At 44.4% G+C, this 11,605-nt stretch overlaps 1 protein-coding gene across 1 annotated transcript; it reads right to left on the minus strand.

Annotated features, from left to right (window-relative positions):
• Positions 1-6,239: 6,239 nt before the first annotated feature.
• Positions 6,240-11,047, minus strand: LOC135920195 (cilia- and flagella-associated protein 97-like). The gene is made up of 2 exons (XM_065454355.2): positions 9,690-11,047; positions 6,240-6,645 (listed from the first exon to the last, which is right to left on the minus strand). Exons 1-2 carry the CDS (start codon positions 10,752-10,754, stop codon positions 6,439-6,441), a joined length of 1,272 nt encoding a protein of 423 aa, XP_065310427.2. The 5' UTR covers positions 10,755-11,047; the 3' UTR covers positions 6,240-6,438.
• Positions 11,048-11,605: the final 558 nt, after the last annotated feature.

The following is an 11,605-nucleotide window of genomic DNA, read 5'->3' on the forward strand; positions in this document are numbered from 1 at the left end:
TTCAATGCACTATGTACACGCTCTACAAGCATGGCAGCATAACTTGACCAAGGTTGCAACACACAGCTTGACTAGTCAGGGCAGTAGTATTGTTCTTTCGAGGCAGAGTTCCTGTAGTTGTATAGTACTCTGGTTGTTATGCCTAGTATTTTTGGTTTCATTGCTCTTTGCATGGTCCTTAACTTGTTTTTGAGCTTCTTCGTTAGCCTTAATGTTTCTTCCCCATGTGTTAGCACTGGTAGAATGCAATGATTGTACATTTATTTTCTATGATAGTGGCAAGCTCCCAGTATGGATTTGGTAATGCCTGCCATATGTGCTTCAACCCATTTTTATTATTCTGTAAATGTCCTTCTCATGATCAGAATCCCTGTGAGTAATCGACTTAAACGTACTCCTGCAACAGGTAAGAGAGCGGTGTGTATTGGTGAGCGAATGGGAATAGCCAATATTCTAGTTGACATGAAGATGCGTAGGGCAGATAACCAGTGGACCGTTAGAGTTGCAAATGGATGCCAAGGGAAGGGAAGCACAGTCGAGGATGGCAGAAAATTGGGTGGGGTGATGAAATTGGGAAATTCACAGGCGCAAGTTGCAATTAGCTAGTGCATGACGGGTAATTGGAGGTCACTGAGAGAGGCATTTGTTCTGCAGTGGACATAAAAAAATATAGCCAGTTTTACTTGAGAAAAGGTGATACATTTTCGACGTCAGTCTGATATACCAAAATGTCCTTAGCACTAATATGTTTTCCAAGTGCTCCAGACGAAATGCTAACGGGCATTGATCTATTATAAAATAGATAAATGACCAACCCTTCCCCTATTGGAAAGTAGGATAAGTGAAGCTTGTTCTGCGTGCACCTGACCTTCGTCACGGTTAAGTAATCCGCAGGTAATGATGCCGGATTGCTTTAGCCTTCTGCTCCTTCAGCTCAGGATCTTCTCGTTGCTGTCAGATTGCCTGGGCACGGGCGGCTCCTAACGGCTGGATCGGCTCCTAATGGCTGGATCGGCGCGCCTTTTCACGGGCGAGTTCGCGCTGCCACTCGTTGAAGGCTGTCTGTTCCTTGGGGGAACACACAGCGCGTGACTGTCCCATCCATTTTCGAGACTGAACTGAACGTAAATGAAACCGGCGGCAGCACATGCGAAACCCTTTCCTTCCCTTTCCCTCCAAAATGAAAGCGAAATGGCTCCGATTGGTTGTGCGCATACCGTGAGCGTGCACATATGCAGCTGGAATCCTTGCTAATGACACTTTGGCGCCTGCGGAGCGGCCAACTCATCAAACCGCCATTTCTCGCACCTGCTCTGCTCTGGGAGCAACTGGTTTTTTTTTTTTAATGACCACGACAACACCGCTTGTGTGCCAATAAAATACAAGCTTCGCTTGAAAAAGAAAAAAAAAAGCAGTGGCCACATATCAGTAAGAAAAAGTAATACAGATGCAATGCACATTTTTTAATATGTGCAGCGAAGCTTTCGTAAAGTGGTTACTTGAGTACTATAAATTTGCCCATTTCATTTCTGCATCCTTGGCATAAATTATGGGAACTGGCACGTGCTATTGTGCATTCGTACTATGCAATGCGACAACTCTTGGATTGCCTTGTATTTTTTCATTTCTTATTTTAAATGTACTGCCTGCTTGTTCAATCCATCATCATGGGTATGTACGATAGTACGAGAATCGACACGCTGCAATCATCACAAAGGTAGTTGGTGTTGGCACGATAGAAGTCTACACGAAATTGTTGCCCAGTGGTTAGGAAAGTAGACATAGAAAGGCTTGCTTTATTAAAGAAATTGTTTCAGTGACTTATATTTGTTGCAATGAGGATTTGGGCATCATTGTTTTATTAAGTAATTCTGTAGAAAATATCAGCCTGGACACCTACGAGGGTAGTAAAGGTAGCAGTGCGGTCCTGCATGCGACCTATTTGGCAAGCCAGCAGCCACCTTCGGGGAATGTCTAGGAGGGTTTGCCAAGAAAGCTTCACTTTAAAAGTCGTGAGAGGCCCCAACATCTCGAAACTTTACGAGGACTCCCCTCGTCCTCTCTACCTGTTTCCAATCTCAAAACTGACCTTACTGCCTCCACGCCAGCCATAGCTATGTCAACCACAGAGCACAACCATTGCTGTTTCGGCTGTAAGTGAGGACAACAAAGCCTAAAATGACATGCAACTTCTGCCATGGTTTCTGCAGTGCTTCTGGGATTGTTGAGGCCTCATTTTTTTTTTCCCTCTATAAGTCAGCGTCATGCAATGCATGACTTATCACAATTATGAAATAATTCTTGGCTGTGCTAATTAAGTAACGATGCTCCTGTCTGCCATTCTTAAAATGCTCAATATTTGTATAGTGCCAAACATTAGTACAATAGTTTGACATTGGTTAATCTGTCGGTTGAATGCATCTGAAAGTCCCAATTCAAGCCTTTACTTTTCCATGTAGGAAAAGGTATGTCACTGTGATTCTAATAAAATAGTTCCCTATGAGTAGCATACAAACTCTGCAACTCATGCTAATGTGTCAACATGGACATTCTATAATGAAGTAGTGGGGCTGCAGCACAGACACCACCTGCCAGGTGCATCAAAAATGAGTGGAAAAAGTTGCATTCATAGAGTACGAGAGAATTGAGGAGCAGGAGGATGAAAATGGTGCTTTTAGATGCAGAAGTGTAGAGGAAATAAAGCCAACAAATGCAAATGTACGTACTGATTTGTAAACAGACCTTTTTTTTTTTCAACACAACCTTGTATACTGCAACCTCTTCACAGCTACCAACAGCGTATGACTTAGCAGTCTGAGCTGGGCTCAGAAGTGACATCAAAGATGGACCAAAAATCCTTAGTACAGTGACAAGGTGGGTCATGTGTTGCTGCCCATACTGGCAATTCAAGCTTCCTGTACACTGCTGACTTCAAAATGCAAGGGCTGGTCGCCACTGTAAGGTACTACAAGCGAATAGAATTACATTTCACTGCCAATTTTACATTCTATCAATCCAAACTTATTTTGCATGTCATTGATGCATTAATGAAAGTCAACTGTATCAATAATAAATGTGGTTAGCCTGGGCCTTGTGCCCTGTGGCTTTAGACATATATAGCATTTCATTGGTGCAAAAAACAACACTACCTAAATTGCCATAAAGTTTTGCATGTCTTATATCTACCAAGACTGTTCAACTAAGCAGTTGGATACTATGTTTGAACTCCCCTTGGAAATCTCGAGCCCAAATGCATGCAAGCTTGTGTTCACTTTGGTTTACATCTGCACTTCTGAGGGACCTCAGAATATCAAATATTAAAGAAGAAAGAAAATGAAATCCAACTTTTGTGAGAAGTGCATCTGGTATATATATATATATAAAGAGGCTTAACTACATTATTTGTTACATATTCCGGTAATACTGTTGTAATTGGATATTCGGTCAATCGAGCAGCTTCTAGATGAGAAACAACTGCTTTCACTTGCATAGTGCGTCACGACTATGACAACAGTGAAACGGGAACAGCACGTTACCAGATGCGCATGGAGTATTGTGTTAAAATAGAGAATAACAGAGCTCTGCACATTGTTTTAAAGGAATGTGAACATGGTGGAATCGGCCAATCATAATTTTCGTTGACTACAAATTCGTACTACGCTGGCCAAAAGTCAATGATGGGAAATGATTAGGCAGAAGATAATGCTGTGTGCTTTTGCTCATGAACTCTGCACAACAACGGTGTTTCTCCTCCAGTGAATTATTCAGAACAGTCCTCTTTTATTGATTTCTCTCCCTTTAAGCTACAATGAGCATTGTTATTATTTTAACTTTAACATCAATAAATATTCGGCAATATCTAATAATAAATTGTTGAATCGAATACAAATTGAATAGCAAAGACAATTAGACCTGCATTGAAATTTTGAATATTTGTACACCACTAGCTTTAAATGAAAATGAGTTAGGAATGTTGCTTGAGTTATGTGGACAGGGCATCCAACATTTGCTCAGTCTAAGCTGGTGCATAAAAATGTAGTTGGCGCTGAAGACTCCTCTTATCAGTGATAGCTTGTCAGTGAAACTAAAACCGATTCATTTATGCCAGAAACAGAGAAACGTACATATGCTACCATGGCGCCTGGCATACTGTGCCATTCCTAAAGCTGCTCGTATTAACAGGCACATCAGCCTCCACACTAGCAGGCTGATGGCACACTAGCTTTGCCATCAGTTCCAAATCAATGTCAAGATAGCAGCAAGGTGTGTGCAGATTCCAGTGATCTTTTGAGGCTTGTATATCTGAACAAAACCTGTGATGTATGTTCTCGTGGATACTTTGGCCAAATAGCACGACTGCATAGTTTTTTCGCCAACTCATTTCAAGGTATGATGTGCGCCCACAATCTTTTCATGTGAAAGTGAATTCCTGCCTCGTGCTTGCCAGCCACATAGTGCCAGCATGGGAGCAGCAGTGCCCCAGCATCCTGTAAAGCTGCTTCTAAACAAGAGGTACAGAATCCTTATTACAATCGCAGACTGCATTCAGCCTTTTTGCCACCAGAGAGATTTCGGCAATAACATGACCTTCACAAAGCAACCTTTTTTTTATGCACCAACAAGAGCTGCGTCACACAAGAACAATTGGAATTTGTTGTAGCTCAACACACTAACTGATGTCATAATTGGCTCTCCAAAATGCTCAATTCAGGTTTGGTGTTGACATAGCGTTTTCTGCTTAAATTTCAGCATTTCTATACAACTTTATCTGTCTTATGCATCATCCAGCTGCAGATAAATATAAGACAACTGCTTCTTCATAATGGCCAAGGAACTGCCACAGTTTCCCTTAACATAGTTTAAGAGCCTACTTTTATGTAGCTCACACGCGCAATGTAAAACTAACTACACTGAGCCTTTGGATGCAACTGTACGCGAGCATAAAGTAGGTTTATGTACAAAAATAAAGTTTGCCTCACAATGCCATGCGCCAAGCTCTTGTATGTACGTTGCTAAGGAAGAAAGAAAATGCCTATGTACATGTCTTTCCACAAGGTTGCAAGGCCATTGAGCAGTTGCCAAGAAGCTGCCTCGTGCACAGGCACAGCTAAAACTTCTGACAAAATTATTTACAAATGCTGGCCATGGCAGGCTGAAAATTTCATGCACATTGCAATGTCAATATAGCATGTGCCATTGCCTGTGTAACAGCATTCCTCACACAAGATGTATTGTACATGCCTTCCATTGTAAGACTGAGTGGCACTGCGTCAATGTATCCTGTTACTTTTTATCTACGCCACATTGTTTCTGTGAAATGTGGACCGGTTCCGGCATTGCGAGCAAAAAGATCTGTTTGGGACACCTGTGTTGTAGACATAGCCAGTAACACAATGCCAGCATCATAGTGTAACATGTAGGTATTTTCCCACACAAAGTATTTCAATAGCCAGTGCTGTTCCACAATAAAGCTTTTGCACCGTTACATTAAAGCTCTCAGACCATACGCAGCGACACCTTAGGGGGTAATAAATGAACCTTGTAAAACCTGCACATTGGTGCATCATGGACACATAGAGAAACAATAGATATTTAAGGATTTAGGCATACAAAATTTCAGTCATACAAACTGTGGATTAGCTGTTGTGTTGCACAGCAGACATGCTTTGTCAGCTACAAAGGCTTATTTCACTAGCACTGCTGAAGGGAATGAATGCCACATGTGAGCACTGCAAACGTCGAATCAATGATTCATGCTCCATTAAAGAAACGAAGCATACTGTACAATACATTTTTCAGGCAACATTCTTGACCAAGTACAATAGCAAGCTTGATCAAAGTGCAGTATTCACCAGCACCATAAACTTCTGCATTGCTGCGATTGCATAAAAGTATGTGAAATATGAAGCATTGCTCAGACTGCAAGTGCTACTTTTTTCACTGACCATGATTGCCACTCGGCTGAAACTATTTCAGTGAGTGCCATGCACCCACAACTTGGGATGGCAGATGAGGTACAAAAACCAACAGCATCCACAGCTGACCACCAAGTGTCCACAACAGTGGCGAAATGCAGTTCTGTTGTATATGCCTAGACGACTATTGGGAAATTTGTATAATATGTTAATTGTAGTAGAAACAATACAATCAATTTACATGGCAAATAAATAGCCAAAGCATAAAGCTTGGCTTAAGACACAGGACACCCAGCACAAGATGGCAAGAACAAAACCAGACAATGCCTTCTTAAGCCCTTTATCACCATGCCACTAGCTGAGAGTGCTGGGTGTGCACTCTCAGCACAAATGTGTGTGACTGGGTGTGGCTACACAGACAGCTAATGTAAGGATAAGTCCACTGCAATGCCATAAGAGGAACTTTGGTGGGCTGCATTCTTCACAACACTGTTTCATTGCAAAGGCGAAAGGACAGCCAAGCTCAGTGGGAGTGATGCTTCTGGCGTGGTGGGAAATGCTTGACCCCTGCAAGCGGTGGTGTTGCTGCTGTCGCCATTACCGGAGGAGTCTGCAGAGTATGTCGCGTCAGAGAGAGGGAGTGGGATCGTGCTCTCTGCACATGGCTGAGGTCCTGCGAAGGTGCCACTTCTCGAGATGGCTTGGCAGACTCAATTCTCTTGAGAAGTGCCTGTGGTTTGTGAAGAGAATGGTGCACTGTGAGACTCTGCACACAGGACAAGTTGCTGCATTACTTGTTCGCTCTGCACAATGAGTGGTCCACAACCTCTGCACTGAAAGAAACGATAGCTTGAAATCCCAATTTTTGGGCATGGCTTGCTATAATGCGAGTGCATATAGAAAGCTTTTTCAGCGTGATTGCTGCAGGAAGCAGCTGTTTCAGAAATAGCAATGCATGCTTAATCTCTACACAATGTTAAGTCATATTACTTCAATAACAAGTTGTTCTTCTTATTGCAGGTCATTAATCAAATCACTGCAGAAATTCATGAAGTGAAGGTTATATTCGTAAAAGGAAATGTTGGTACATGCCTCAGTTGGTCATTACTGGTGTAATTACATGCATGTTCAATCTGCACATAACAACCTACGGTAATGTTTCAATTTTGAGTTGGGAAAAGAGTTCTTTTCTTGCAGGTTGTCTTTGTGCCAATACCAAACTCTTGCTACTAGATCGTAACAGTGAAACTCTTACACCTCAACATATGCACGGCACCACAAAGACACTGAATTACTGTGCCATAAGCAAATTGGAAACTGACGTAGAAATGACAAGTCGGCAGACCTCTTTGGTAAAGCCAATGAGGGCAATCCAATGCAATATTTTTGCAGAGAATTTTTAAACAAGCTGCAGTCACACATACAGGCAAACACTTATGTGCGAAAATTCTAATTTGTTCTGACTGGAATTGCATTTCAGTTTACGCCTGTAGAGTAAGGTTGCGAAGTGTGGCTACATTTGGAACATTCAGCTGCAAGGATTTGGGCTTAATAAGATTTGCTGCTGTACTAGTTGGCTCAATATACTCCGAGGAAGGAAGTAGGTGCACTAGAGACAAGTATAGAGAAAAGTACATGTGCGTGTCTTGTTTCACTCTGTGCCCATCTCAGATGCATCACTTCTTTCCCTGTGAATTGTCTTCTGCATCACTTTGATATATTTTTCCTACCTCAGGCATTGGTACTAGGAGTAAAACCGTCAGTAACAAACAAGCTATTACTGAAAAAACATTCAGTAATAGCAAAGGTATGGCAGTGCTGTCATCACATTCTGTGCAGGGAAAAAATTTTTTTTTTTACAAACCCTACGAGCACTAATTTTCTCGGTAAGACAGATTTAACAATATTTCTTAAAATGCTTTACAAGGGGTTGTTGTTCAATGTGGCATGCAGCTAAGTAGTGCATTTGCCTTCTCTTTCTGCCTGCACTTTGCCACTTTGTTTACGAACATGCAACTTCTCTACACTAGTTTAGGATAAAAAACTGAGCAAGTTGGTACTGGTCATCTTCTGGCTTGTGCAGTACTCGCAAAACATCAGAAAAGGTAGTGCACAGGACCTGCTCTGTCATCAAAATGGCGAGCAGCCACATTTACTGGAATGAGCAGCAAGGGGATAAAGTTTTACTTCAGACAGTGAATGCTGGTGCTCCTTGAGTCTAACATTAACACATTGTCTGCTGTGTCCTATGTATGTTACTGCATTATAGCAATATTTGGGAAAACAATGCCTACGTTATTATCTGAGAGTTTCAACACATGCCTTACACCATGTCCCAAGTCACCAAATCCCGTGCACAGGACAGCACATGTCCTGTGCACTTCTTTTTCTACTGTTTAGTGAGCATTGCACAATTGCAAAATGAATTCTATATGCTCTATCTTTAATATATATAGTGAAGCGTTACAACATGGCAACAGCATGTCTTCAGCTACACTACAAATTTCCGTCATCAGCACCGATCTAAAGTCGCCCCTCACTGGCATAGTTTGCGTGTATCTGTGGCGATTATTCAGATGTACCTCAGCCACTTTTCTCGTCTCTACTGTAGGTTAACTTCATTTTGACTACTCTTCAGGATTTAAAGTTATTTTTTTCCTTTTGTCCAGCCATCCTGCAAAGGAAACACTTTCTTGACCCACCACTCTCAAAGCTATTACTGGCAGAGCATGTTGTTAGGGCGAGCCTGAGCCAATGCACAGGGTAGGGTGCCTGTTGTTCCAGTGAGGCACTACGCTGTGTGTTGCACCACGCAAAATCATCTGCAAAAGTTATCACCTGAGAATGCAGCCCCTAGCTCAATCGCCTTTGGGGATATCATTTTCAGCGCATGTTGATTGGCTATGCTAGTAGGCAAAACGCCCACTGCTCAAGCGAGGCATGATGGATATCATGTCTTGTAAAAGCAAGGACCTGAGAATACAGTCATATTGTGTGCAGTGGTTTCTGATCAATTACATTTAGCAAAAAAAGTGAAGGCCGAGAGAACAACAAAAATGACAGGACAAGCTGTTCCTCCTCCTTCCTCTGTGATTGTTTGCGCCAGTGTTGTACAAGCTGATCCAAAATGCAACACTACGTCTAGTAACAACTTTTCTGCAGTAATTTTTTAACGCAGACTCGATGATATGTATACTTCTTTATTACTTGAATTTGGTGACAGACATGGTGGTCCAAATTTTAATACTCACCTTGAGTTCACTAATCACGTTTCAGCTGAATTGTTTATCACTGTGTAAATTCAACATCAAGGGCCAATTATCCACATTTGGCTGACTACAGCACTGCAGTCAAAGCAGAAGCATCAATGTGAAAAAGACGTACACAAACTAAGGATTCTTGGCCAATCCCCCATAGTGGGTATGAGCCACTCTCGGAGGCAAACAAACTTAAATATCAAACTTTATCAAATATCAAATATAAAACTGTGCAAACTTTTTCTCCTATCATTGCGTAGATAAGTTTTTAGAACCAAATCAAAGCACACAGCACAAAATGGCGGGCTTTTCGAAATGTTGCCTGCAAAGTAAATTCCAAGCTTTAAGTTACCACATTAGCACTGGCAAAGCTTGGCCTGCGCTAATGCCACAGGTAGCCGACCCCCCACCTCATCGAGGGCGATTTTCTTCGTTCATACATCACCGCACATCTTCAGGAAGCAGCCGAGGCGAGAAACGAATTGAGCGGATGGCGCAAGCTGGCACTAAAACTTACGAGGTTTTCCACTTCAATCTGCCGCTGCTGTCGCTGCCGGTTGATGGCCGAAGGCGCCAGGCGGGACGGCGTCCTTGAGTCAAATTTTGGCCTCGGTCGGTTCTGCTGTGCCAAGATCCGCTTCAAGAGTCGCTGGTTTTCGCGGTCGATACGCTGGACTTCTTCGTTCGAGAATGACATATTCTTGCGCCCCTTGGCCCGGGGTTCCTCGCGTGCCCGGTTGGCCTGGCCCTGCTCGCATTGATGCGCCTCGAGGCGCCTGATGGCGTCCACGAGAAGCTGCAGGTCAACGGGTTCTCGCTGTTGGTGCTTGCTTCCCAGGCGCACCTTGCCAGGCAATGGCCCGGCGGACGAGCGTTTGCGCCTGGCGCCACTGAAGGAACTTCTATCAGAATCGCTGCCGCTGCTGCTGTCGCCGGAACGGGAAACGCCGTTTATGCCTGCTTCAGACATCGTCAGTTTGCTGACAGGTAGTTTCATTACGGGCACGGGGCTGTCACACATGTAAGGCGAATGAAGTGGCGTCACGTCCGTGATGGACTCCGACTCCGACAGGTCCTCCATCGAGCCCTCGCTGAGTGACGACAGCCCCTCCGAGTCCGTGACACTCGAACGTGGGCTGCTGGCTGCGTCCTGACCATCCACGTCCTCATTTCCATCGTCCTGCTCCATGCAACTGTTTCGGAGCAGTGGAGGCGACGGCTCTTTCATGTCGCGGTCGGTCAGGGAAACGTTCTGCGGCGCCACGGGGGGGCTTACTCTTCTAGCAAAGAAACTCGAGCTCGGTAGCCGGTACGACGACTCAAATGGCAACAGGCCTGAGTTGCCCCCAATGGAACTGCTGCTAGACGAAAGCGCGCCCTGCGCAGTGAAAGAAACGGCATCGCGAATGTTTTGACCTAGGCTCCCAAGATCGACCGCTGCTGCGCTGCAGGGGGGCTTGTTCTCGACGCCGTTGCCCTTGATGTAACACGGCTGAGACGTGGAGGCAGCTTCAGAGTCGAAAAAAGCGATGTCGCTCTGCAAGTCCTCGTCGTCGCCGGCCAAGTCGGCTTTCCAAGACATATTGGTCGGTCCTGTACCCAGCGGACCGATGAATGCATACGGTCTCCGCGCACATCCATCAACAGCGCGGGCGATCACGACATATCCTAGAAAAATTCGTTCACTCGCCCTGACTTCGCTGTGTCGCGGAGACAGAAATGGGCACGATGTAGCTATGTCACACTCAACATTACGTTAGAAACCCGTCGGAGCGGGGCCGCTGCGTACTCTTGCGATCGCCATGGCTGCTTCTCGGCAGCGACAAGTTTGTCCGTTGTGTGGTCCGTTCTTTTTTCGCCTCGCGCCCTGTGGCGCCACCCCGCGCCACGGCGGCGACTGCAGCGTCTATTTTTCTGTTTTTGACGTCATCGTGCTCTTGTGCTTTCGTCATAGATGTTTTCGTCACTACCACGCGAACGGCGGCAGCCGCGGCCGCCGCTTTCACGTCGTTTTTACCAGTTTTTACCGATTATGTTGTCACTTATGCTCCATTGTGCCTTTCATTTGTCAACTACCACTACTGACGTGCCGAAAATACTATGGGGAACGGTAGGATATGACGCTCCTTATGGCGCATCGCCATATGGCATTCGTTTTCACATTTCAAGCTGTTGGTCAAGCCGCTCGACAAGAATCTCCATATTGATGAGCTGGCTAGGGGGGCGAGACACTGCATCGCATTGCTACGCCAGCGACCATCCCTTCTCAGAAGTAGCGTGCCACACTAGCTAGAAGTAGCCTGACTGTATACCAAAACTTCCCCCAAATTAATCATACCTTGCCTGCACTGCAGAGTCGGACTGCATCGTAAATCACTCATACAACTCAATTCTAAATGCTGCTTAAGATCTGTTCTTCCTGCTCGAACGAAC

The sequence above is a fragment of the Dermacentor albipictus genome, chromosome 3 (genome assembly GCF_038994185.2).
Source record: "Dermacentor albipictus isolate Rhodes 1998 colony chromosome 3, USDA_Dalb.pri_finalv2, whole genome shotgun sequence".
Classification (NCBI taxonomy): Eukaryota; Metazoa; Arthropoda; class Arachnida; order Ixodida; family Ixodidae; genus Dermacentor; species Dermacentor albipictus.

Excerpts from the sequence above, each read along its gene's own strand:
- LOC135920195 (XM_065454355.2), bottom strand. The coding sequence starts at position 10,754 with ATGTCTTGGAAAGCCGACTTGGCCGGCGACGACGAGGACTTGCAGAGC. Across the intron at positions 6,646-9,689 it reads AGATTGAAGTGGAAAACCTC|GCACTTCTCAAGAGAATTGA; the intron begins GTAAGTTTTAGT and ends CACAAACCACAG.